At 34.9% G+C, this 22,588-nt stretch overlaps 1 protein-coding gene across 1 annotated transcript in view; it reads right to left on the reverse strand.

Moving 5' to 3' along the window:
* The window catches only part of RPS6KA5 (ribosomal protein S6 kinase A5), an 85,615-nt gene that overhangs the window by 54,559 nt on the left and 8,468 nt on the right, over positions 1 to 22,588 (reverse strand). The window contains exons 2-5 of the mRNA XM_005520192.3: positions 19,862 to 19,933; positions 8,647 to 8,865; positions 5,044 to 5,159; positions 4,144 to 4,251 (exon numbers count right to left, since the gene is read on the reverse strand). Coding sequence (XP_005520249.1) covers positions 4,144 to 4,251; positions 5,044 to 5,159; positions 8,647 to 8,865; positions 19,862 to 19,933 — 515 coding nt within the window. The remainder of the gene's footprint in view (positions 1 to 4,143; positions 4,252 to 5,043; positions 5,160 to 8,646; positions 8,866 to 19,861; positions 19,934 to 22,588) is intronic.

The following is a 22,588-nucleotide window of genomic DNA, read 5'->3' on the forward strand; positions in this document are numbered from 1 at the left end:
CCCACAGCAGACTAGCCTCCATTTAATCATTTTTCCTCCAATGAAATGTCCTTTAAAATCTTCACTTTTCTTTCCAGAAAAAAATGTTTACTCTAATATCAAATAAACGAAAACAAACAATTCAACAGCAAAAGGCATTTGAGTTATAACTAAATTTGCAACTCTCATCAAGTGATTTTCAGATGAAGAAACAACAATGTATACGAACTATTCATTCTAAACATCACAGACATCCATTCAGCTGTCTTAGGTTTCAATTCAATCGTGCCTCATGCTGAATATCCATTTTTATATTTATTACTAAGGCATTTGTATGCTCACAGACACACTGTTTCAAGACTGACAACATTCAGTATTTACTATCTAACTTCTTTGCTTTTGTTAAGCAAACAAAAAAGCTTCAGAAAAAACTTAAGCTAGTGCAAAATATGTGTATCAATGCAGAAGAATTGAGCACTTCACTACACTCTGGAAGAAAGTGTACTTTACTGGATTTAATTAAGAAGAAAATCATTAATTATTATGCATGGTCAAATAGATAATTTTTTACAGTAATTCAATGCAAGTGTTAATATTTTTCTTAAGACAAAAAGTTCTTTGTGTTTACTAAAATATGATTTTTAGTGTAGTTACAAAACTAAAGGCAATGTGAGGGGAAAGAAGGATTTTAAAAAATGAAATAGCACTTTATCAATACACATCAAAATTAAGACCAAACCTGATGACTAGATTAAACTGACATTGACCAAATCAAAACAATTCCAGCATAGAAGTGGAGCTATTAGTGAGATAAAAAGATAAAAATATGCCTAAGCTACAAGTCCACGAGATAAAGGTAACACACAAGAAATATGATGGAAAAAAAAAACCAAAACAACAACTTAGGAGTTCTGGGGTTTTTAAAGATAAATGTATTACAAGACTTGGAAAAAAAAACAAAAGCAAAACAAACCAAACCAAAAAAACCCCAAAGCAACGACAACAACAAAAAAACAAACCACACACACAAAAAAACCACCAACAAACAAACAAACAAACAAGCACCTGAAGTGATTTAATTTGTGAAATCAGCACAAACAGTGCTGTAGAAGTTTCTAGTTCTACCAATCCTCCATGTCCCGAATAATAACTTATATTGATGTAATGTGCAAATGTAGTTTGAAACCCAGGTAGACAAACACTAGACTGAGACACACGAAAACATAAGGATAAAATTGTCTTTTTTTACCCCAATTTTGTTTACAGCTCAGTTGAGATTTAAAAATCGTACACACTAGCCTTAAATTCATCACAGGGTTAAGAATACAAATACCGTAAAAAGTAACACTAAACCTCTTCCCATCTCTTAATCTCTTACCTAATTCCATTCTGTGGTTAGCCTAGTAAAACTGTGGGTCCTCATGAGCTTTTGAATAGTTTGTATCAGAACTAATTTCATACTTAAATACCTTGTGATACTGACTTACCCTAGGAGAAATCCTTTTTACTGAACTATTTTATGCTAGTCAGGTTATTTCTTCTCTTTGCATATAAATAAAAGCATATTGCTTCATTTTAAAGAAAAACAAAGGCAACACCACTGTTGATTTAGTTCTAAAAGACAAATTTCAGATTTTAGCAAAGCAGTACCATAAAATACTTTAAAGCTCTTAAAGCTGCACTGCTTTAACTTGGATGTTTAATTCTTGCATGCTACTTTCACATAGTAACTGTAAAACACAGAATATTTGACAATGCACTCTTCACATATGCTTCAGTAGCTGCATGGCAGAAATCAATAGGATTCTGTTATCCTACAGTCACAGGCATTTGATTCTTTCACTCAAAGAGTGCTTAAGGAAAAGCAGCTTCCCACCTCTCCACTGTAGAACAGTCAATCTGCTGCAATTATCGTATCGCTGTTTGATTCATTAGGTGCCCAAGTACATGGAAATCTTTAACAGTCATCAGATTATAGCAGAGATAATGAAAACATTGAATCATTATGTTTTTTAGCAAGAATCACTAACTACAAAACTATCCAAAATTCATAAATATATGGTAAATAATTTCTCTCTAATAATATAGTACATACCTTTACTATGATAATTTTTATGTTTTTAATAACCTAAATATAACTTGTTTCAGATAGTCACTCCAAAGAAGGGGTTACTAGAATAAATTCCACTTGCTTAAGTATGCATTTCTAATGGCAAAGTTCTTACAAGAAGCAGGTGGACCAGGAAAGACATGTGAAGAAAGGGAGAGAAAGGAAAGTACACTATTCTGACTAAATTGCAAATGCTACACCTTTATCTGACTTACACAGTTCTGTAATTTTTAAATAAAGTGCTACCCTAGAGAGCATGAAAACAGCTATACAGGCAAATTCTACCTGTTGTAAGTACATTGGTTCAGAAGTGTAAGTATCAATTGTAAAGAATTTTAAATGCTCTAGTAGTAGCTTGATTATCTACAGAAAATACAATATGAAATGTCCATTTCTATGTGTAGAGGGGTAATTTTAATCATGTTTAAGTTCAGTAGCTAAATTATAATAGCACACATGAAAACTTTTGTCAAATGCAAACCATTTCTTAGATTTTGAAAGCAAACAAAGTCAATTGGAATTACTTTCTTGTTAAAAGAAACATGAGAAATGTTGGGATTTTATTACAAGGAAGACAAATATAAAATGTGAAAGAGAATAAAAGAAAAAATATAATTAAATTAACACATTCCCAAGGTCTACACTAAAACCAGAATGGATTAGTCAGAAGAGCCAACATTAAATGAGCAAGATGGCTTTATTTAATGACCGGAGAAAGAGGAATCCAATTCAGAGTGTGGAGAAAGCAAACACGTATCTCTGATGCCTATCCAAGTCTTCCACTCTCCTTGCACTGTTTGTAAATGATGTGCTGAAGATGAGCACATATGATACGTACTTCTCAAAAAAAAAACTGGTTTGAGACATTAAGGTTCTGATTCATTGTAACATTCTTAAAACAGTGAAGATCTAGGCTTCATTCAACTTTGGCTCAGAGGCTGTTCCTTTTCTCACCTCTCAGTGCAGTAATACCAGCACTTGGACTTTGTCTCTTGTGTCTAGCACGGTTCTTACAGCTCTAACAGGTCCCAGTCTCCCTAGCCACACCTTTTACTATCATTCTTTCCTGATGAAAGCTGCATCTCTCTGTACTTACTCTCTGGCACTGGTGTGGCAATTAGCTGCTAATCCCTTCTCATACCAGTTTAACCTCCTCTTGGTTTTGTGCTGTAACTTAGAAGGAATATACTGACATTATCTCTACTACCCCCCTGCTTCAGAAAGTAAAATTTAATACCATTGAAAATGGTCCCTCCTAAATCCTACCATTTGAAACGCAAATACTCTAGAGGAAACTACCAGCTATCTATTTTTACAAAATCCTTCAGCTGCTTCTAACAAAGACTTTTAGATCTGCAGTCCCAGATTTCAATACCTGTGATAGCTAATGTGAAAACCAAAAAAACATCTATTTTAAAATTTTCTCAGAAGTAAAATCCTGCACAGTTTTGACTCTGAAATCTAAAAAACCTATTTGGAGATAGAACTGTACCTTACAAATAATTAACAGCTAACATCAATAGTCAGACATCACTGTGTTAGGTACTATGTACTTACTTAGTAAGAGATAAGCTTTTATCCTAAAAGCTTGCAATTAAGCTTATTAAAAGTGACACAAAGACATGAGAAAAAGACAAGATAATAATACATTAATTATTATTAGCATAAAGAAGAGTCATAGCATACCATTTGCCTAGTCATTGCAAAGAATAAGCACAGTCAAGTTGTATTTTTTAAAAAAGCGTCTGAAAATGAAAACGTAAGTGACTTTTCAGACTTAAGCAGGTCTTTCCCTTTTCATGTCAAGGGCAGCAGAAAAAAGTGTGAAAGCTTTTTGGGAAAAACTAGAACAAAGATCTATGACAACACTGGCAGGCCTAAAACCAATAAACTGGAAGCTCAAAACCTAGCAACAAAGACAACTAGATTTTGTTCTATGATGTAGGAGTCTGGAATGCAGGTTTTCCACCCTTCTCAAATGTGCTTTGGATTTCAATGAGACTTTGTCATCTTGCTCAATTCTGTCCACACTTACTGGAGAGCCAAATACTCACCTCATCAGTAAGAAACTCCTTACTTAAACCAAAGTCTGTCAGCACCACATGGCCATCAGAATCGAGGAGAATATTCTCGAGTTTTATATCTCTATATATAATCCCCAACTGCAAACAGAATATAAGAAGAAGTATTTCCACATAGTGTAACCACATCAAGATGTTGCTGAATGTTTTTAAATATAAAGCCACCAAAATTCACATTAAGGTAATCTGACACATGAAAGTTGCACCTCAAAAAAGACCATTTTTAAAAGCTTTTGAAGAAATAACTTTAAGATTACACTAAAAATTTCAGAAATTACACTGTGCTTTCTTTTGAAGGACATACTGTGTTCCTTGAATCTAAAAGTAACCAAATACTTGCTGTTGAGTGCAAAACTCAGTTCTGCTTTCATTAAGAATGAAAATGGATGCTTCTGTTATATGGTCTAGAGATAGACCATACATACATGCATGTTTTGTAGTAATCTACAAATCTACTTATTACTTCTGAGAACTGTAACACTTTTTATGTCTACAGTTGTGCTAGAATGCTACTACTCAATTGTGTAGAAAGAAGGATAACTGAACAATACAACCCAAAACTTGTTCATGTTCACTACAAATTAGTTTTAGTGACATACACGATTTCACATGGATTACTAAAAATGAACAAATCATTTGTAAATAACACTACTCTTCAGCCTGCAGACAAAAATTTGTGGCCTTAATCTGATGCAGGGGAGACACTTCATTGGGGACTATTTCTAATTATACAACTAATGTCCCATTGCTAAATAAAGTTACTTACAATTTAAAAGAATCTAAACCAATAGTTCCCCTCACTAAGTTTATATGATACAAAAAGAATACAGCTGTTAAGACCTCAAAATCAGCACCAAAATCAAGTTATTTTACCTTGTGGAGATGTTCAAGTGCCAAAACGATTTCTCCAATGTATATTTGCACCTCATTTTCTGAGAATCTCTCTCTGTGTGAAAGATGAGTAAACAATTCTCCTCCATTTATGTAGTCTAAAAAATAGAACACAGAACCTTAAAATTTCACTTTCTGAGAATTTTATTTTCTTATTGGAATATTATTAGGTACATTGTAAGCTATTTAGTAACACATTCTACTGTCAGATGTTTTTCCTTAATTGTAATTCACTAGTATTTCATCATGCTGTACAATACTCAGTTTCTTTCTTAGAGGACTGAAAAATTAACAAGACCCACTTTTAAATAAGCAGCAAAACCATAAAATAAGCCTCAGCTATTCCTAAATTATAAAGACTTTTTTTTTTTTCCACAAATTCAGCCTTTTAGTTATTTAGCAATATGAAAAGCAAGAAGTACAAACGATGTCTACAAACAGAACCCTTGTAGACACTTATGAAATACTCTGATGAGCAACAAGGCAGACTGACACAAAGAAAAGCAATTCAGAAAACAGGTATTAGGGGAAATAATCAACTATGGACAATTTTCCCTTCGCAAGGGAAACCTTGATGGCAAAACTTACTGTAGGAGATTATTTCTACATAGATTCCCTCATGGAAACCACACTTTCATTCTTTGCAGGCTATGACACAAGGATTTTCCCACAGTAAGGGAGAGGAAAAAAAAAAATTATTACAACAGAGCTCCACTGTAACACAAACATATTTTAGATGTAGAGCTGTTTATGATAGTAGTGTACATTACAGCCATTGGTTTGCAACCTCACAGCCCCCATTATTGTATTTGAGGTCTACATACACAGAGCAAGGAACATGCCCCACAAAATCTTACTCAGTATTTTCTTGAATACTGTTTTTATAGATTTGTTGGTATAAAACACAAATCCACAAAAGGGGTCCAATCCTATTCTAAGTCAATACTTTGAAGGAGAAAGCATATATACAAATTACACACATTATGATCTCTCTCCACCTTTCTGTTCTCCAGTCCTCTCTTTGGAAAGGGCTATTAGTGGAATCAAACAACGTGAGAAGGATTATTTATCCAGACTAGTAAGAAAATGAAAAAGATTTAATATAGTATAAATAACCCACATTTTACAATTGCTTCCTTCTTCTAAAAAAACTTCAGCACATAGAAAAAGGTAACAGAAACAAATACTTTAAAAATTTCTAGCCAGGACTGCTAACTTAGTACAAGGTAAGCATTGAATTGCCATTGAATTGTTCTAAGGACTGTGACAGATGCAAACCAGAGCTGCCACAGGAGTGGCACAACAAGCTTAATTCTATCCAGGTTGTAACACTAACCACAGCCCAATGAAACAACCAGCCTTCAAATTCCTGGTGAGAGATCAAATGCATTACTGACACAATGGAAAAAAAATCCTGGTTACTTCAGTATAGACTCCACCTGACAGTTCAGATTCTTTAGCTATTTTTTTCAAGTATTAGTTAACCTTGTGTGACAAGTTCTGTATAGAATTGATGGTACTCACATGGATACAACATTTTGTTCGTTCCATATGGTTTAAAACCAAGATAAAAACTGGAATTAACTCCCAACTTTGTTTTCTGGAAATCTATCAGAAAAAGGCAGCTGCATGTCTATACTTGATTCAGTCTAAATTCATATAGCTATATACTCTGACAGCATGAAGAACTGTACTAAATATTGCACTGAGGCTCCAATTCTAAAACCTCTAAAAACTAAACTGGCAGGTAGCTCTCACACCAAGTTTAGCCAAGTACAAAAACAGGACAGATGCTGGTTTTCCCCAAAATCCAGAAGCCTCTGAAACACTTTAATTCCAAAACTAAATTGAAGTGACTTACACAGAGTTACATAATAAGACATGGAAATCTTGTAACAAACAAGTTTGGATTTTTCCCCCCTCAGGGAGGGTGTGAAGCCCAGTTGATTTATAAAGTAGCTTTACATCATGTTAAGGAGGAGACATTTCCACTGTTACAGAAAGTAAATAAAATAAGATTTTAAACTAATTATTCATATTTTCTGCTGAAAACTAAGGAAAAAAGGATCTTTCTGGCCCCAACAGATATGCTGAGTATGGATGTAGAACTTAAAAAAAACTTATAAGAATTTATAAAAAAGAAAAAGCCAAAACAAAAGACTGTAATTGTATCTTAGCTATGAAATCCTCGCTTCAACATTGCACTATAGTGGACATGTGCCCCTTCTGCACTATCTGCTACACAGCATTCTTCAGAACTACTGGGCTTGCTCCTTTTTAACTCTTATGAGAATATAATATCAAGCTTTTAATTTTCTTTCATACAAGAAGCTTTTATGGCCTTCTAATTATGTTTATCTCCCAAACTACCCCCTACTATGTATTTATTTTTAGGCAACTATCACAGGGTTTCCCCTCTTTTTTTAAAAAAAATATTTCTAACGGGATCTAAAGTGCATTTTAGTAAAAAGGTACCTGGACTTAAAGAATTATCTTATAATATTTATAATAAATGTTCACATTTTATTTCATTTATTATTTCAAATTTTTCCAAATTATAAGTCAATAACTTTAATATAAGTTTCAAAACCTTAATTATTAACAATTAATATCAAGAAATCACAAAACTATCAATATATTTCTAGCTATTTATTTGTGACAATCTTTCTTTAATGTTCTAGTAAGAGGAATTTACAAGAAACTATATTACAATTTTCAACTCTCATTTTCAAATGGAGTCTAGTGAATAGTCGTTTTCAGTTCTAAATGTTTATTATTTCGCTCTAGTATATGAAACTAAGGTATGTGCATGAAACACCTTTCTAAGAATTGACAGCTAGAGGTGTAGATTCATTTAATCTTAATAAAGTTTTACTAATTTGATTTAAATCATATTGATAGTAAAGGTTAAAAAAATTGAGTTATGGATAAAAAGGAATGCAAAACTTGTACTTCAATTAAAGAACAATTTACTTCCTCAAACATTTCACTAGACAAGTGTATCATAAGATCAAGCCTTAAATCAATCATTCACTTTACAATTCTTTTAAAATACTCTTAGTAACAAGATTTTAAAAATTGCTGACAATTTTCTTACAAATACACCTTATACAACAAACATTAATTTGCTGCTACTTTGAAAGGTAGAAATACTTCTAAAATTAGAGAAGTACCAAACGTTATGTACAAGCTCTACTTTCAGCATGGAAATGTGTGATTTTAGGAATGTCTCTTAACACTCAAAAATTGAAACATGCAGGTATCTCAAATACTCAGAGATCAAATTATCTCATAACAAAATGTTTAACAAAGCAAATGTTTCCAGGTCATAATGAATATTCACATACATTTTTTGCTGCATATAAGTCACAGATAACCACTACTCTGTCGAAGTCAGAGTAGCATACTCAAGCTCAAACAGGAAAACCACAAACACAGACACTGTCGAAGATGAAGTTTTACTTCCTATGCTTTCTCATGCAATCTCCAAACATTAGACCACATAAAAAAAACCTTACAAAGCACTGAGATAAAAGTGCTTTTTCTTTTTTTTTCGTAAGAACTTGAATCCTGAAGAGTACTCACCTAAAATGAGATGAAGCTTTGTATCTGTCTGGAAGGCATAATGTAATGTGACCAAAAACGGTGATTGCCTAATGTGCTCCAAAACTTGTCGTTCTGTTCTTGTGTGCTCAGTTGTTTTGGCTTTTTGAACTATTGTTGCTTTCTTCAGTACTTTCATGGCATACAATTTTCCAGCATCATGGCCGCTTACTTTCCTCACTAGGAATACTTTTCCATAGGCTTAAAAATTGGGGAGGAAAAAAACCCAAAAACAAAGAAAAGAAAGAAAAAGAGACAAAAAACACAAGTTACCTGCTTGTACTACAGATCTGGCTGATGCCATTGTGACTTGCAACTACTCATTGTCGTAATCATTACTCATTACTGTAATCAGTAATACTACTGATTACAGTAATCACTCAGGCTAAAAATCTACGAAAAATCACTTTTCCTCTTTCAGATTGACCATTTCTGAGCAAAATTTCAAACAAATGGGCTTCACAACTGAACATTGCAAGAGCAGGAAAAGCAATTGAACTACTTCAGTATTTAAAAACAATTTTAAAAGCAGATGATTTCATCCTTTGTATTAACCTAAAACATCCATACCTAGAATTAAGCAATTCCAAGAGATGCTATTTTTTGTTCTTAAAATAGCCTGCTCATATTTGCACAACTCATATATTTTCATTACTGGTTTTATAGCACTGAAGTTACAAAAACCCATAGAAAAGCTAGTGAATTCTTCCCATCAGTATTCCATACATAGAAGCTTTCTGAGGCTCTCATATTAGACTTAAAAGGACTCCTGCAAATTGTACACAAATAAATTTGTTATCTTTACCAGGCATACCTGTAGAAACAGTAAAGGTTAGAATTAGTGTGCAGTTGCTGGGCTGTGATCTCACTGCAATTACAGAGATATGGTGGGATGGCTTTTATAACTGGAATATTGTGATGGTTACATACTTTTTAGGAAAGAGGCCAGAAATGCAAGGTGATGAAGTTCTCTTTATGTAAGACAGGAACCAAAATGTATCAAGCTTTGCATGGGGGTGGATAAGAAGGAGCCAAGAGCTTATGGGTAAGAATTAAAGGACAGGCTAAAATGGGTGTTACTGTTATGGGTGTTTACTACAGGCCACCTGATTAATAAGAGGAAGTAGATGAGGCCTTCCACAGACAGCAGGAAGCAGCTGTCACATCACAGGCCCACAATTCTCATAACCATCCCGACAGCTGCTGGAAAGACATCACAGCTTATCACACAGGACCTCAGGAGGTTCCTGCAGAGCACTGGTAACTTTGACACAGATGGTGGGGAAGCCCACAAGGAGAGATGTCTTGCAACGTCTGAAGGCAGCCTTGACTGTAGCGCCCATGAGATGGTGGAGCTCAGGATTCCGCATGGAAGAAGCATGGCAATAAGTAGGATTATAGCCCTGGACTGCAGGAAAAATAACTCTGGCATCTTCAAGGGCCTACTTGGAAGAACCTCATAGGTTAGGTCTCTAAAAGGTAGGGTGGGTCCAGAAGAGATGGTTAATATTCAGATAGCACTTCCTCTATGCTTAAGATCAGGACAACCCTGTGCATAAAGGGGTTGGAGACCTGAATGGATGGGCAAGGCACTTCCAGCAGAACTCAAGACAGAATAAGGAAGTTCACAGAATGTGGAAAAGGGGTCAGCCCACTTGGAAGAATATAGGAATATTGTCAGAGCATGGCAGGTATGTGTCAAGGAAAGCAAAGGTCCACTTGGAATTAAATCTGGTAAGGGAGATCAAAGACAAGAGGGTCTACTTCAAGGGTATCAGTAGCAAAAGGAAGACTCAGGAAAATGTGGGCCCACAGAGCAGTGAAGTAGGTGCCCTGGTGACAAAAGGTACAGAGAAAGCAGAGTTACTGACCACCTTTGCTTCTTACTCATTGCTAAGGCTGGTCCTCAGGAATCCCAAGCCCTGGGGGCTTTCCCTTGGTTGAAGATAGGTTAGGCAAACCTGACACAAATTTATGAACCCTGGAGGGCTTCACCCATGAGTGCTGAGGGATTTAGCAGGTGTTACTGCTAGACCACTCTCCATTGTCTTTGAAAGGTCATAGAGAACAGGAAAGGTTCCTGAGGACTGAAAAAAAGCCAATACCCTGCCAGTCTTCAAAAAAGGGCAAGAAAGAATATCCAGGAAACCATAGGCCAAGTAGTCTCACCTTCATCCCTGGAAAGGTGATGGAACAACTCATCCTGGATATCATATATATGCATGTGGAGGAAAAAGGGTTATCAGGAATAGCAAACAGATTCACCAAGGGGAAATCATACAACAATCTGGCGTCTTTCTATGAACAATGAAATAGAAAGATGATTAGAGAACTGGAACATTTCTTATGTGAAATAAGGACCTTATTTCTTCTCTTTAGCATGGAGAAGACCAAGAACAGAACTCATCAATGTGTACACATATCTCATGGACAGGAGTCAAGAGGATGGGGCTACACACCTTTCAGTAGTGCTCAGCAACAGGGTAAGAAGCAACCCACACAAACTGAAAAACATGAAGTTTCCTAAGAATGTGAAGACAAACTTCTTAGAGGGTGACAGAACACTGGAACAGACTACCTGGAAAGGCTGTGGAGTCTCCAGCTCTGGAGCTATTCAAAACCCACTTGCGCACAATTCTATGCAACATTTTCTGGGTTAACCTGCTTTAGCACAGGGGCTGGACTAGGTGGCCTCCAGTGGTCCCTTCCAACCCCAACCATTCTGTGATTGTGTTGTAGAAACAACAGGACTTCGTGTGAAAGAATGGGTGTTACTTTTGTAGATGGCAATAGTTATTGCTCAAAGAATCAGGAGAAAGGAACTATGAAATGGTTGGCTTATTTAGATTGAGGTATTTAACAAGTTCTCTCACAAAAAAAGTCTTTAAAATGCTAAAAAGTTATGGGTACAAAGGGGGGAATCCTCGAAAAAATTAAGAGATATTGTAAGTCAAAAACCTAAAGGTTCAAAAACAAATATTCAACTTTTTCAGAGAAAGCAAGTCACCACAAGAATTAATCCTGCCTGATTCAGTCATATATGAACAGTGAGGAAAAAAATTTGCTTGGTTTAGTAAGTTATCCAAAGCAACAGAAATAGAAGCTGACTGCTGAACACTCTACCACAGTATGAAAATACTAAGTAGCTGAAAAAATAAAATGGCAGAGAAAATTTCCAACAGTAAACACATAATCCACACGAAGTATCATAATAGCACATAGTGCTAGAACTGAGGAGAGGAAAATACCTGAAGTTACCAAAGACAACCCCAAACAGAGTGTTAGAAACTTCATGGAAAGTACTGAAGAAATGACACAAATGTACCCACACCTTCAACACAAACTCAGAAAACCCTTATGCTGTGCTAGAAACCTTTGTGTGCTCCTGTCTTGAATGAAGCACACTATTTTGGTACCTTCTGTCTTCTGTCCCCAGATACCCTGCTCCCATTAGAAAAAAAAAAAGTGTGAAACATTAGAAAAGGATAAAAGAACTCCTCTAAACATGAAGGGAACTAAATATACTTCCACGTTTTATTTAGCCTGAAAAATTACAGTACTTAAGAAGACTATGGAGAGTTAAAAAAAGAAAAAAATCAAAAACTATAAGAAGGTCGGTAAAGAACTAAGATTCATTATTTTTAGAAACAAAATAACTAAGGCAACAAATTAAATCATTAGGCATCAGCATTAAAAACTATTCAAAGCACACAAACAAATATGCAGTTAAGCTGTGGAACTTCTGTTACATGATACTGCAGCTGTCAAAAATGCAGATGAATTTAAAAAGATTATATAAATGCACAGCAAGTGTTGCCAAACTCTGAAGAGAATCTCTGGCTCAGGCAGACCCCAAACTGTAGGCTGCTACCACTCACTAAAGAAACCATCATTGTAAGCCTCTCCTCAAGTCATCATGAGACAGAAAAACTAACCAGCTCATTGTTTTGTCCAACACTTGTAATTACCTTCACACTACTTTCTCAAAGAGAATGCTCAAATATCTCAAACCTGAAAATATACTGCCCTGATGTGAGACACTCAAATTTAGCTGGCCTTTAAAAATGCTATAGCGTACAGAGCTCCCAATAAGCATCACGTGCAACTCCAGATTTCTTTCTGGATTTTTTCCAGATGGGTAATAGAAAGTTTTTAACTACCAAATGACATGTGAGCTTTTTTCCTAGATTCAAGTTCTACTTCAGTGAGTATACAGAACTAATACTGCTCATATACTGAACAATTCTTCTTAAGAAGTTCTTTACCTGACTCATTGTAGCCTTAGGAATCATGCTTCCCCTCTTTACAGAGCTCATTATCTGCTAAAAGAGCTTTCATAAAATAAGTTTTCATAGCTCTCGGGAATGGCAAACAGAGTCAGAATAGGTAACATCTTTCTATTTTGTGAGATATGCAGTCTCTTTCAAGATTTTGCATTTTGTGTTGCATTCTCCAGCTTTGTAGATACAAGATCATACATAAGCCAGACTGAATGGTCATCAGCTACTCATCACCAGGGAACAGGAAATTTTATCAGAAGTGTTGGAGAATATTAAGCTAAATTAAAATGAACAAAAGCCTCGTGATTATAATACTTGCTTACCTGTATCTTTAATCGTATTTTACAGAAATGTATAATAATGCATTTTAAATGAGAGAATGCAGTACCTACTACAGCTTTACATATAGTATCAGAGAAAATGATCTGATTAGTGAAATACCTGTAAGAATCTCTAGAAACTATACCCTTGTTGCCCTAAAAGATTTTGCAATATAGAGCTTTGCTATAGTACAAATAGTTTCTTCAGGGATCTGAAAAGGACTGACAGAATGATGATGATTCTCAGCACTTCTTATGAGAATAAATCTTAAGTAGCACTATTTTAATCAAATGACTCATAATATATTCAACACCAGAATCTCTGATATCACCACAAGAAATCTACTTAAAAGACAACACTGCAAAAGCAATTTATTTGAGTGGCAGCAAGGAGCACATAAGCTAACTGCAATACTCTTACCTGACAATTGTACTTCAGTAAAGCTTTTTTAATTTCTCAAAGAGCAACATTTTAATGTTCATTCTCATAAAATCTTAAGCTCATCTCATCTGCTGCCAAAGCAGAAATATTCAGCCAGCAATATATGCTCCATAATGAAACACACACAATAACCAAATATCCATCCCCCAAATTAACTGAAAATACATTAAACGATAGAAAAACTAAAAGACTATATAATACTATATAATATATAACACAGACACAAACTTCCATAGACTAAGCTCACAGCTTAAGAGAAATAAAATAAAAATTTAAAGAATGATTATCAGCTGTTATGGTGACTAAAAGATTTCACACCAGCAATTTATACCAAATTTGCACTCAACTCATGAGATAGAAAAGTATAATTGGGTGCTAAAACTTCCCTTTTACTACCGCCCTTTCCATGAACACAAATTCATATTGATACATAAGTATATATAAGCATACATATAAGTGTACTTAGACATAAGTATTCATGTTCATAGTAATACATATAATTCTAAATAACAATTCAGCAGGTCATTAGAACATTCTAAAATACACACTTGCTGAAAGACAATGAGCTAAAGAGATTAAAATATTCTTAACTTATAAAGTTACAGTATTCTTTGGTTCTTTCTGTACAAATGCAATCACATTAAGGCATTGCATCACACCAGCTGATTCTTAGAGCAAAAGGAGCACAGTTCTTATTGTTTACAGCATGCTGGATGGTTTTCTGTGGACTCCTAAATTCATCAAAACTTTACATTTGTGTCCAGAAAGCTTTTTTAAATTAATATTTTCAAGTGCTAATATAAGCTACACCTCTTTCTTAAAGCCCTTTTTTTACTGTCAGTGTAAGAATAATCATGAGACTACAAAGGAAAAGGCTTAGAGGTGCAAAATATTTAAGGATTTGAATAAATTTCATTGCATTTTTGCACAATATATGCCTATTGACATTTTTGCCCTGCAATATGTATTTAGATTTAATCTGCCAAAGGAACTTGGAGGCAGAACTTCATTGTGCTAGTATCAGGTCATATGAATTAAAAACTGGGATGTGGCAAAGGTAGAAAGGCAAATAGCTCTAGCAACTAAAAATGGAGGGGAGGGGGGGAAGCCAAACAGAAACCTTAACAGATCTCGAATAATGGCATTCTAAATATTTTCAATTTATTTTCCCAAACTGTCAAAAACAAGGCATTCTCTGTCATCTTTCCTTAGATAGGCAAGAATAATTAATGGAATTTTTTCAGTGTTATTACTTACTCTGAGAATAAATTACCTCTCCCATTAAACATGAGTGGTGATTAATATGAAAGGCAAAAAGTGAGAGGAGAGGATAAGTTGCACCTTAAAATGTACTTTATATCAGCATTTTTCTTTTGTTTCTTTTTTGCTATTTTACCTTTTTTAAAAGAAAGCAAATTTTATTACAGTAAATAGTTATGGCAGACAATACATGCCTAACTGTTTTATTTTTCATTTTTAAAGCATATAAATTTTTAGAAGGCAACTCTCAAATGCAAGACAATCTGCCACTGGATATAGATGCCATTAATTTTTAATTATTTAAAAAATCAAGGTAAATTATTTTCTTCAAAAATTGTTTTAAAGGTACTATATACTGCTGAAGTTTGATGAAGTCAGAACAACTAACCAAGAGCTGCCTGGGATCATCATCTTATTTTCTCATTTCCTTCTTAAATATAAGACCGTTTTTGCTATTCTCTCTGACATTAGTTCCAATAAGAATCTTTGCTATTGATCTCCAATTTAATGTACAATTTTTTTCATCATTCTCTGGTGTATGAATAGGATGGATTTGTCCAGGTTCTTAGACTGAATGCAGCCCCCTCTTTTCAGTCTGCTCTTCATGCAGAAAACTAATTCTCCATTCCCAAGCCCTGTCTCCAATTAACCATGCCACCTACCATTCAGTATACATTCTAGCTGTCCGCAGCACAATCTGAAGTAAAGTATTTAACTTGAGTTTGGCATTATTTTTAGACACTCACTAATTTTGTCTCACTCTCCTGAGCACAGTATCCCCATTTCTTTCTTTTTCTTCCTTTTATGAGAGAATATTTTATATTTTCTTCAATATGCTTTGAAAGAACTAAGTCTTAACTTTATCAAAATACTTTCTGACCTCTTAGAAGAAACTTCACTATATGTTCTTGTATAACAAGATTTTTGAAATGGTTATTTGAATCTGACATTCATCTCACTATATTTGTTCCCTTTATATGAATAAATCCTTCAGATTCCAAGGATCTTCCACATATAAGGTGAATGCCCTTCCCACATAAGCACTTAAATCCAAAAGGGCACATATAAAACATTTTCATATACGGTAGTTAGATTCTTGTTTCTCATTATTGTTTGTCTTCATTAGCAGACTGTATTTCAAAAGATAGAATGGATTATAAGTGTACATCCTCAAGAACTAATTGTATTGTCTCTTTTTAACCACACTTGAAAGAGTGAACGAAAGTGGCATTTATTAAGTTCAGTAGAAAAAAAAGAAATAATCCATTGGTAGAAAAATGTATGAACCAGAATGCACTCTACAATGTATTGTTATTTTAAAAACATATTTTCAAAGAATGAAGCAAATAAGCCAAGTGGGCGTGCATAAATCAACACAGCCACCTTCTCCTGTTGTTCCTTTCCTGGCTTCGGGAAGCAATTCGATTATGTTGCTGAAAACTAACCTTCTATAGAATAGACTCTAGTTTTCTTTGTCATGGGAAGAAAAGCTTTAACTAGATAGGAGGGACAAGCTGGAAATATGGACAGGAAATCTGAAAATTCCGTATTAGCAAGGCTATACAGTAACAGAAAAAGGAAAGGACTTAAGCAATTTCAAAAAGTGTATACTGAGTAGAACACAGGCCAGTCAGAAGTCCAGCCAGTAACAGTTTGTTCCCAAAGCAACAATTACACTATTAACAGCTTCATTAACAGTGGCACACTGTCATGTATTCCATTTTACTGATGTAAAGTGCTACTGATTTCTTCAATGGATAAATTGATTCCATTACTACCCCCTAAATGCAACATAAAAGGATCCAACTCAGACTTTTGCTTCCTTGTGTTTCCATTGAGGCTCAGGCAAAAAGAAGAAAGCATATAGTATGATACAATTTTAATACCAAAAAAGCAAAATACAACAAGCATGCTTCTAATTGAGTTTATCTATTAGAAGAAAACAGACAAAAGAACATAATAAAGCAATTCCACTTAAAGAAAATAGTAAATATGAAATTATGCTAAGCCATTATGTTATGACATAAATTATGCCAAAAAATGGCTTCCACAGGAGAAACATCAGCACATGCAGATACTATTTCTAATAATCTTAAATGCTTGTATTTTAAAAACATAAGGCTTAAAAATGAAGCTTTAAATAAAGACATTTAAATACAAATATAATTATATAATATAAATAATATTATATATATAAATAATAATATAATATAACTAATAAATTTAAATAAACCTTCACTGCTGCTAACTGAAAAGAATCACCACTGGGTCTAAGAAACTATCAGAAGTACATATTTTTAAGCAAGGTATCATTTAATTTAACATGTTTTAAGTACCTTCTGTGGTTATTCCAGTTGCTTCATGGCAGAATATACTTAAAATATACTTAAAATAACTAGTTTAAACAGCATCTACCGTCATCACTTAATGTAACTGTGAGGTTTCAATACATTCTCCCTTGCATTACTGTAGATCAATTAAGTATTGGTTTGAAAATACTGCATGCTGCATAACTCCACAGTGAAGCATTTTAAAACAGCATGACAGTTTTATTTAGCATTAGTTATATTACAGTGCTATCAATAATACCTGAAAACTCGTACCACAATAAAGCTTTCACTGCCAAAGTAAAGATGGCTTTTGTCTATTTGCTTATAGAAATGACCAGAATGTTCCTCAAGTTAAGAAATTAAACTTCATCAGCAAGAACACCTTAGGAAGGTTTCAGAATCTCTGGTACTGGAGGCTTTTAAGAATGAATCACCACCAGGGATAATGCAGGTATAACTGACTGTGTCTTGGGCCAAGCAATTAAGGGACCTCTTTGAGGTCCAACCTCTTCAGAATCCTGTTTTCAGCAATTCCATATGACAGCAAACATTGCCAACTGACAGATGGCCACTCAAAAGCAAAGAGAACTAGCTCCATTACGATCAGGTCATTGACTTTTAATGCCATCCAGTAATTAGCAACCAGCAACCTCAGACACATCTAGTGCATGAGTCTTAGCTGTCATAGGCTTGAGACTGAACAAAGCTTCTTGACTGCCCTGATGGTCTAGATTTCTGAAGCTAAAACATCAGGCTTGATCAAAACTGTGTATCAAAAAAGTGAAAAAAAAAAATAAACACTACAACAAACGTCAACTACTCTTCCTACAAATGGATACCCAAGGAGTCCTTGGATTCCTAAAGCTTGCAGCAATCTTGTAGTCAGTTTTTTAAATGGTTTGAGATCTGTTTAGACAACAGACATTTCCAGAGCAGCAAGACTAGTGGAGCAGGATGAAGTCAGACAGGCATGCTTACTTGACTTCTTTTTTTACTTCACACACACATAGTCAATCCCACTGTCAACCCACTGAAGTAGCCTTTTCTGAAAGTCCCTCAAAAATTATCCTGTTAACCTGAGTGAATAGAACAGCTTTGCACTGCAAGCCTAACAATTACCTGTTACAGTCAAGAGTATTCCAGTCCAAGAAAAATTTGGCCAATCTGCTCATGAAGAAAACAAGGCATGGGAGGTAGCAATGAATGACTGACAACAGTTTAACCAAGACAGGCTATTTCAGAGGTACAGCCTAAAGACAAGACGAGGTCAGGCTACTACTAGTCTGAACTTGAAGACTAACCCTTATGAAACCACCAACTTACTTTGTACCCTAAATGTGATAGCTGTAATATTAGAGTGATGTCAGAGCAATGGCAAAGGTAACAAACAGGCAAAATAAAAATATTTACAAATCCAGCCGATGTTTCCATCAGCTGGAGAGAAAGACATCCTCTCATAAATGCACAGTTGTTTATAATTTCATTTTTGACAACTCCACTCAGACCCACATTGATCATTTCAGAAAATGATGATTGCTTCTACCTAGGAATATGCTACATTTATCTATGAAAATTAATGCTTCCTTGTATCTACCTCTAACTATTGAAATTTAACAGCAAGGTTTTAATTTTTTAGCATGAATTTAAACTTTAAAAAATTTACTTCAGAAACAGAAAAATATCCTCTCAGGTGATTTAACAGTTTAACTAATTTCTAAAAGAATCTATATGACAGCTAAAAGTGAAAATCAAAATCCTTTGCTCTTTTCAGTGATGTCTTAGTAAACTACAGCCTCACTGCCAGCCATTAATGGCTAACAACGTCCAAAAATTTAATATCATTAAACTAGCATAAAACTCCTGCAGACCTTGATGATAGTGCACATTCATAATTATATAAATCTACTCAACAATGCATCTGACCTAATACTGACCAAAAAGAAAAAGTGCAAACACCCAAAAAGAATAAAAGCCGTAACTTTTGGTCTGTATAGGGGGTTATGTGTCCCTTTCGCCAAGGGGAAACAAAGTTTTTTTGTCCATTACAATTAGTAATCTTATAACATCCTAAAAATCTCCAACATCGTGCTAAAACTCACAATACAAGAAGGAACATTATCCGTCCTAAAAAATACTAGGATCTGACTAGGACAGTTATGGAGCCAACAGGAACCCTAAAATGGATTCGCTAAAAAATGGAGCACCTTATTTAATAATATATTAAAATCGCTTTTTTTTTTTCCCAAACACACTCTGAAAACTTAACATAATTATCACGATCATGTCTTAACTCAGGTTTTTCACAAACTACATTAAATTGTCACAAATTTTCAACCATATGTTTCCTTTTTTTCAAAAAAGTGCATCTTCAGAAGTGCTGTGCAAGAACATGTGACCTCCAATTTTGCATGATATCTGTGAAAAAAAAAAAATTGAAAAAAATATGCTATGCACTACAAAAGTGCTATCTTCCTAAAGAATGTTCCAAATACCAAAACCTCAGCTAGAAAAAAAATACATAAGAGTAATGTTTCCAACATTTAACTTAAAAATAGCACATCTTACCCCCTGTTCCAAGAACTTTCAGGAGCTCAAAGTTTTCAATGCCAACTTTCTCTGCATGGCCTGTCAAATTTGCTGAAGGGAAAAAAAAAAAAATCACATCAGATATGTAGTACAGCAAAACATCACTCTGACATCTTACTACAGCCTCAGTAAAACCAAGTTAGCAAATAAATTAAATAAGCAGTGCTACAAAGACATCCCAATTTCATATTGTACTCAACTTGAGAAGCAAGGGAAAGCAATTTACTTGCTCCCACCAGTGTACCTGAATGTAAAATCACAGAATAGTAATTTAAGCCCATCTGGTCTGTACATACCATCTTCCAGTGTGTCACCGGGCACTTCTGAAAAGAGTCCAGTTCCACCTTGTCTGTAATCTCCAATCACATAGCTACAGACAGCCATCAGGCCATCCCTTAGACCTAGCACCCTGAATACTCTCATTTTTTTTGGATTATATGCTGTTTGGGATGACACACCGAGCTCCAGCAACTGTTCATGCATTTAACACAGGATTGTTGAAGACTTTCCATTAGTATCAAGTAGAAATGACCTTAAGTCTACATAACTCACAAGTATGGAAAAAATCTAAGCTGCTACAAAGTTGTGTCATTTGTTGCGCAGTCTAGAACTAGAAGGTTCTATGCTTATGCAAATCTATACCACTTTGAGTACTTATTTTGTCTAACATATTTTTCTAAGCAGGGATGTAAAGACCTCTGTTTAAAAAAAGGGTTGTGCAGGGTTGGTTTATTGTTTATTGCCTTTTTTTTTCTTTCCTAAGCTTTTACAAGAAAGCACCAAGCAGTTGCCATTTTTTCCATCTTTTATTCCTATTATGCATTCATTTGCATCAACATGACTGCAGATCATTCAGCAAAAGCCCTCATTGAAATGACCCAGGCTGAAAAGCAGCAAGACAAAAAAGTAACTAAGTTTGGTAATTCACATCCAAGTTGAGCTCCCTGATCCACTTTACTGAGCAGCCTCATAAGTACCATTAAGGATGTAGCATCAAGTAGCAAGTGAGTCAATATTCACCAAAGAGGCTGAACTGAAGCTTATTGTACTACTTTTGATTGCAAACAGAACAAATACTCCTGCTAGAGCTACGTCAGTCACTGCTTAAGACAGCAGGAAGGAAGCCATGCTCATGTGCCAAAAAAGGAGTTCTAGCAGATAAGGCAAACCCAGACTGAGTTAGTGACCATACAATTAAGGTATATTGTGTCACAGAAAATAAATTGTCTTTAAGCAATTTAATATTACACATTACTCTTCTCAACAGATAAACAGTACTCAACATACATAGCTTCAAACATGTTGAAACATTTGTCTTTCCTGCCAGGCAAAGAAGTCACAGACTATTCTAAAGAGACCAGGGCTGGAGTATTCATTTTTTAAGTATCCAATTTTTAATGAAGGAGTGGACATCACTGAAGAGATTCAGGACACACAACTTCTCTGGACACCAGCTAAGTAAGTGCTCAAATTGGGGTAGGAAGAAAGTTTTCACTTCGAGTTCCACTGATTTGGATCTTCCACAATGGACTACTCCAGAAAGGTTTTACTATCTCACATCCTTTAAGAATGTCAGCAGAAGGCTTTTCAATTAAACACCCTTCTAGAAAGTAAAACAGTCACTTAATCCTCCAGTACTCTTGGAACTGAATAGGAAGAGTGGAACCCAGAGAAATGCTGCATCTCCAGTAACATGCTGAAGATTTGCAGTGCTGGCTGTCATCCTAAAAAGAGATCCTGAAAGTCTTAAAACTCAATCCATTAATCTAAACAGTACCATAAACTCACACTCAATAACATTAGTAAAACCTTTTCCACTTTCATGAGGCTGCACAATAAAAAGCTGAGTGCTGTCTAGTTTGAATTATGTACTTGTTTCAATGTGAGCTGTAATTTTGCACTCTCCACTTAATTCCATTTTTACTTCCACTCAGGATGCTTAATGGCCTTATCCTTAAAAAAAAAAAATTAAAAAAAAAAGGTATTGGAGGTTGCTGGAATATTATTTTTATAGTAAAAGGAGAAAATTACACCACAAATAAGCATATGATAACTGCAAAATAAGACCCACCTCATTCTTTTTACATTATACTGGGGGAAAAAAGCCATCCCACAAGATAGCTAAAGGATGCTGCAAAACACACACAAGTATGATAGGACACAAACTCTCTTACAATTACTCCCTATAAAGAAATAAGTAAAATTATCCTTAATTAAAAAATAATAACAACCTTCAAAACTATAAGAGAAGATTAACAATTCCCAGAAAGTGCTCCTCCCAATGTTGCCACATGGCAATGGTTTTTCTCCAAGAGCCTCAGCTGCAGTGCTCAGTCCACCTCTGAAGTCATACCACAAGAAAAGCAAGCTAAAGAGCTTGTATCTGCCATTTTCTAATAACACCCCTAGAGCAGTCCTTTGTCTTTATCTGCTGAAAGCAGGTGCAGCACTTTGACACTCTAGCAGAGATGAAGTGCCATTTCAACAGGATAAAAGTTGTCATTCCAAAATTTCCTTCAACTTTGCTTTCAGAAGCATAAATCTCAAAAGATCAATTGTTCTACTGGCCACTCATTCCCAGGAACCTAAATGACCATTTTTGGAGGACCTTTCACCAGGGATGCTCTCTGCATTTACAAAACTGTTCCAAGACTGAGATGCTTTAAAGGATTGCAATGAGAATGCTAGTACAGAACAGTAAAAGGC

The sequence above is a fragment of the Pseudopodoces humilis genome, chromosome 7, assembly GCF_049639895.1.
Source record: "Pseudopodoces humilis isolate 2021_Gansu_Grassland_sample_001 chromosome 7, ASM4963989v1, whole genome shotgun sequence".
Classification (NCBI taxonomy): Eukaryota; Metazoa; Chordata; class Aves; order Passeriformes; family Paridae; genus Pseudopodoces; species Pseudopodoces humilis.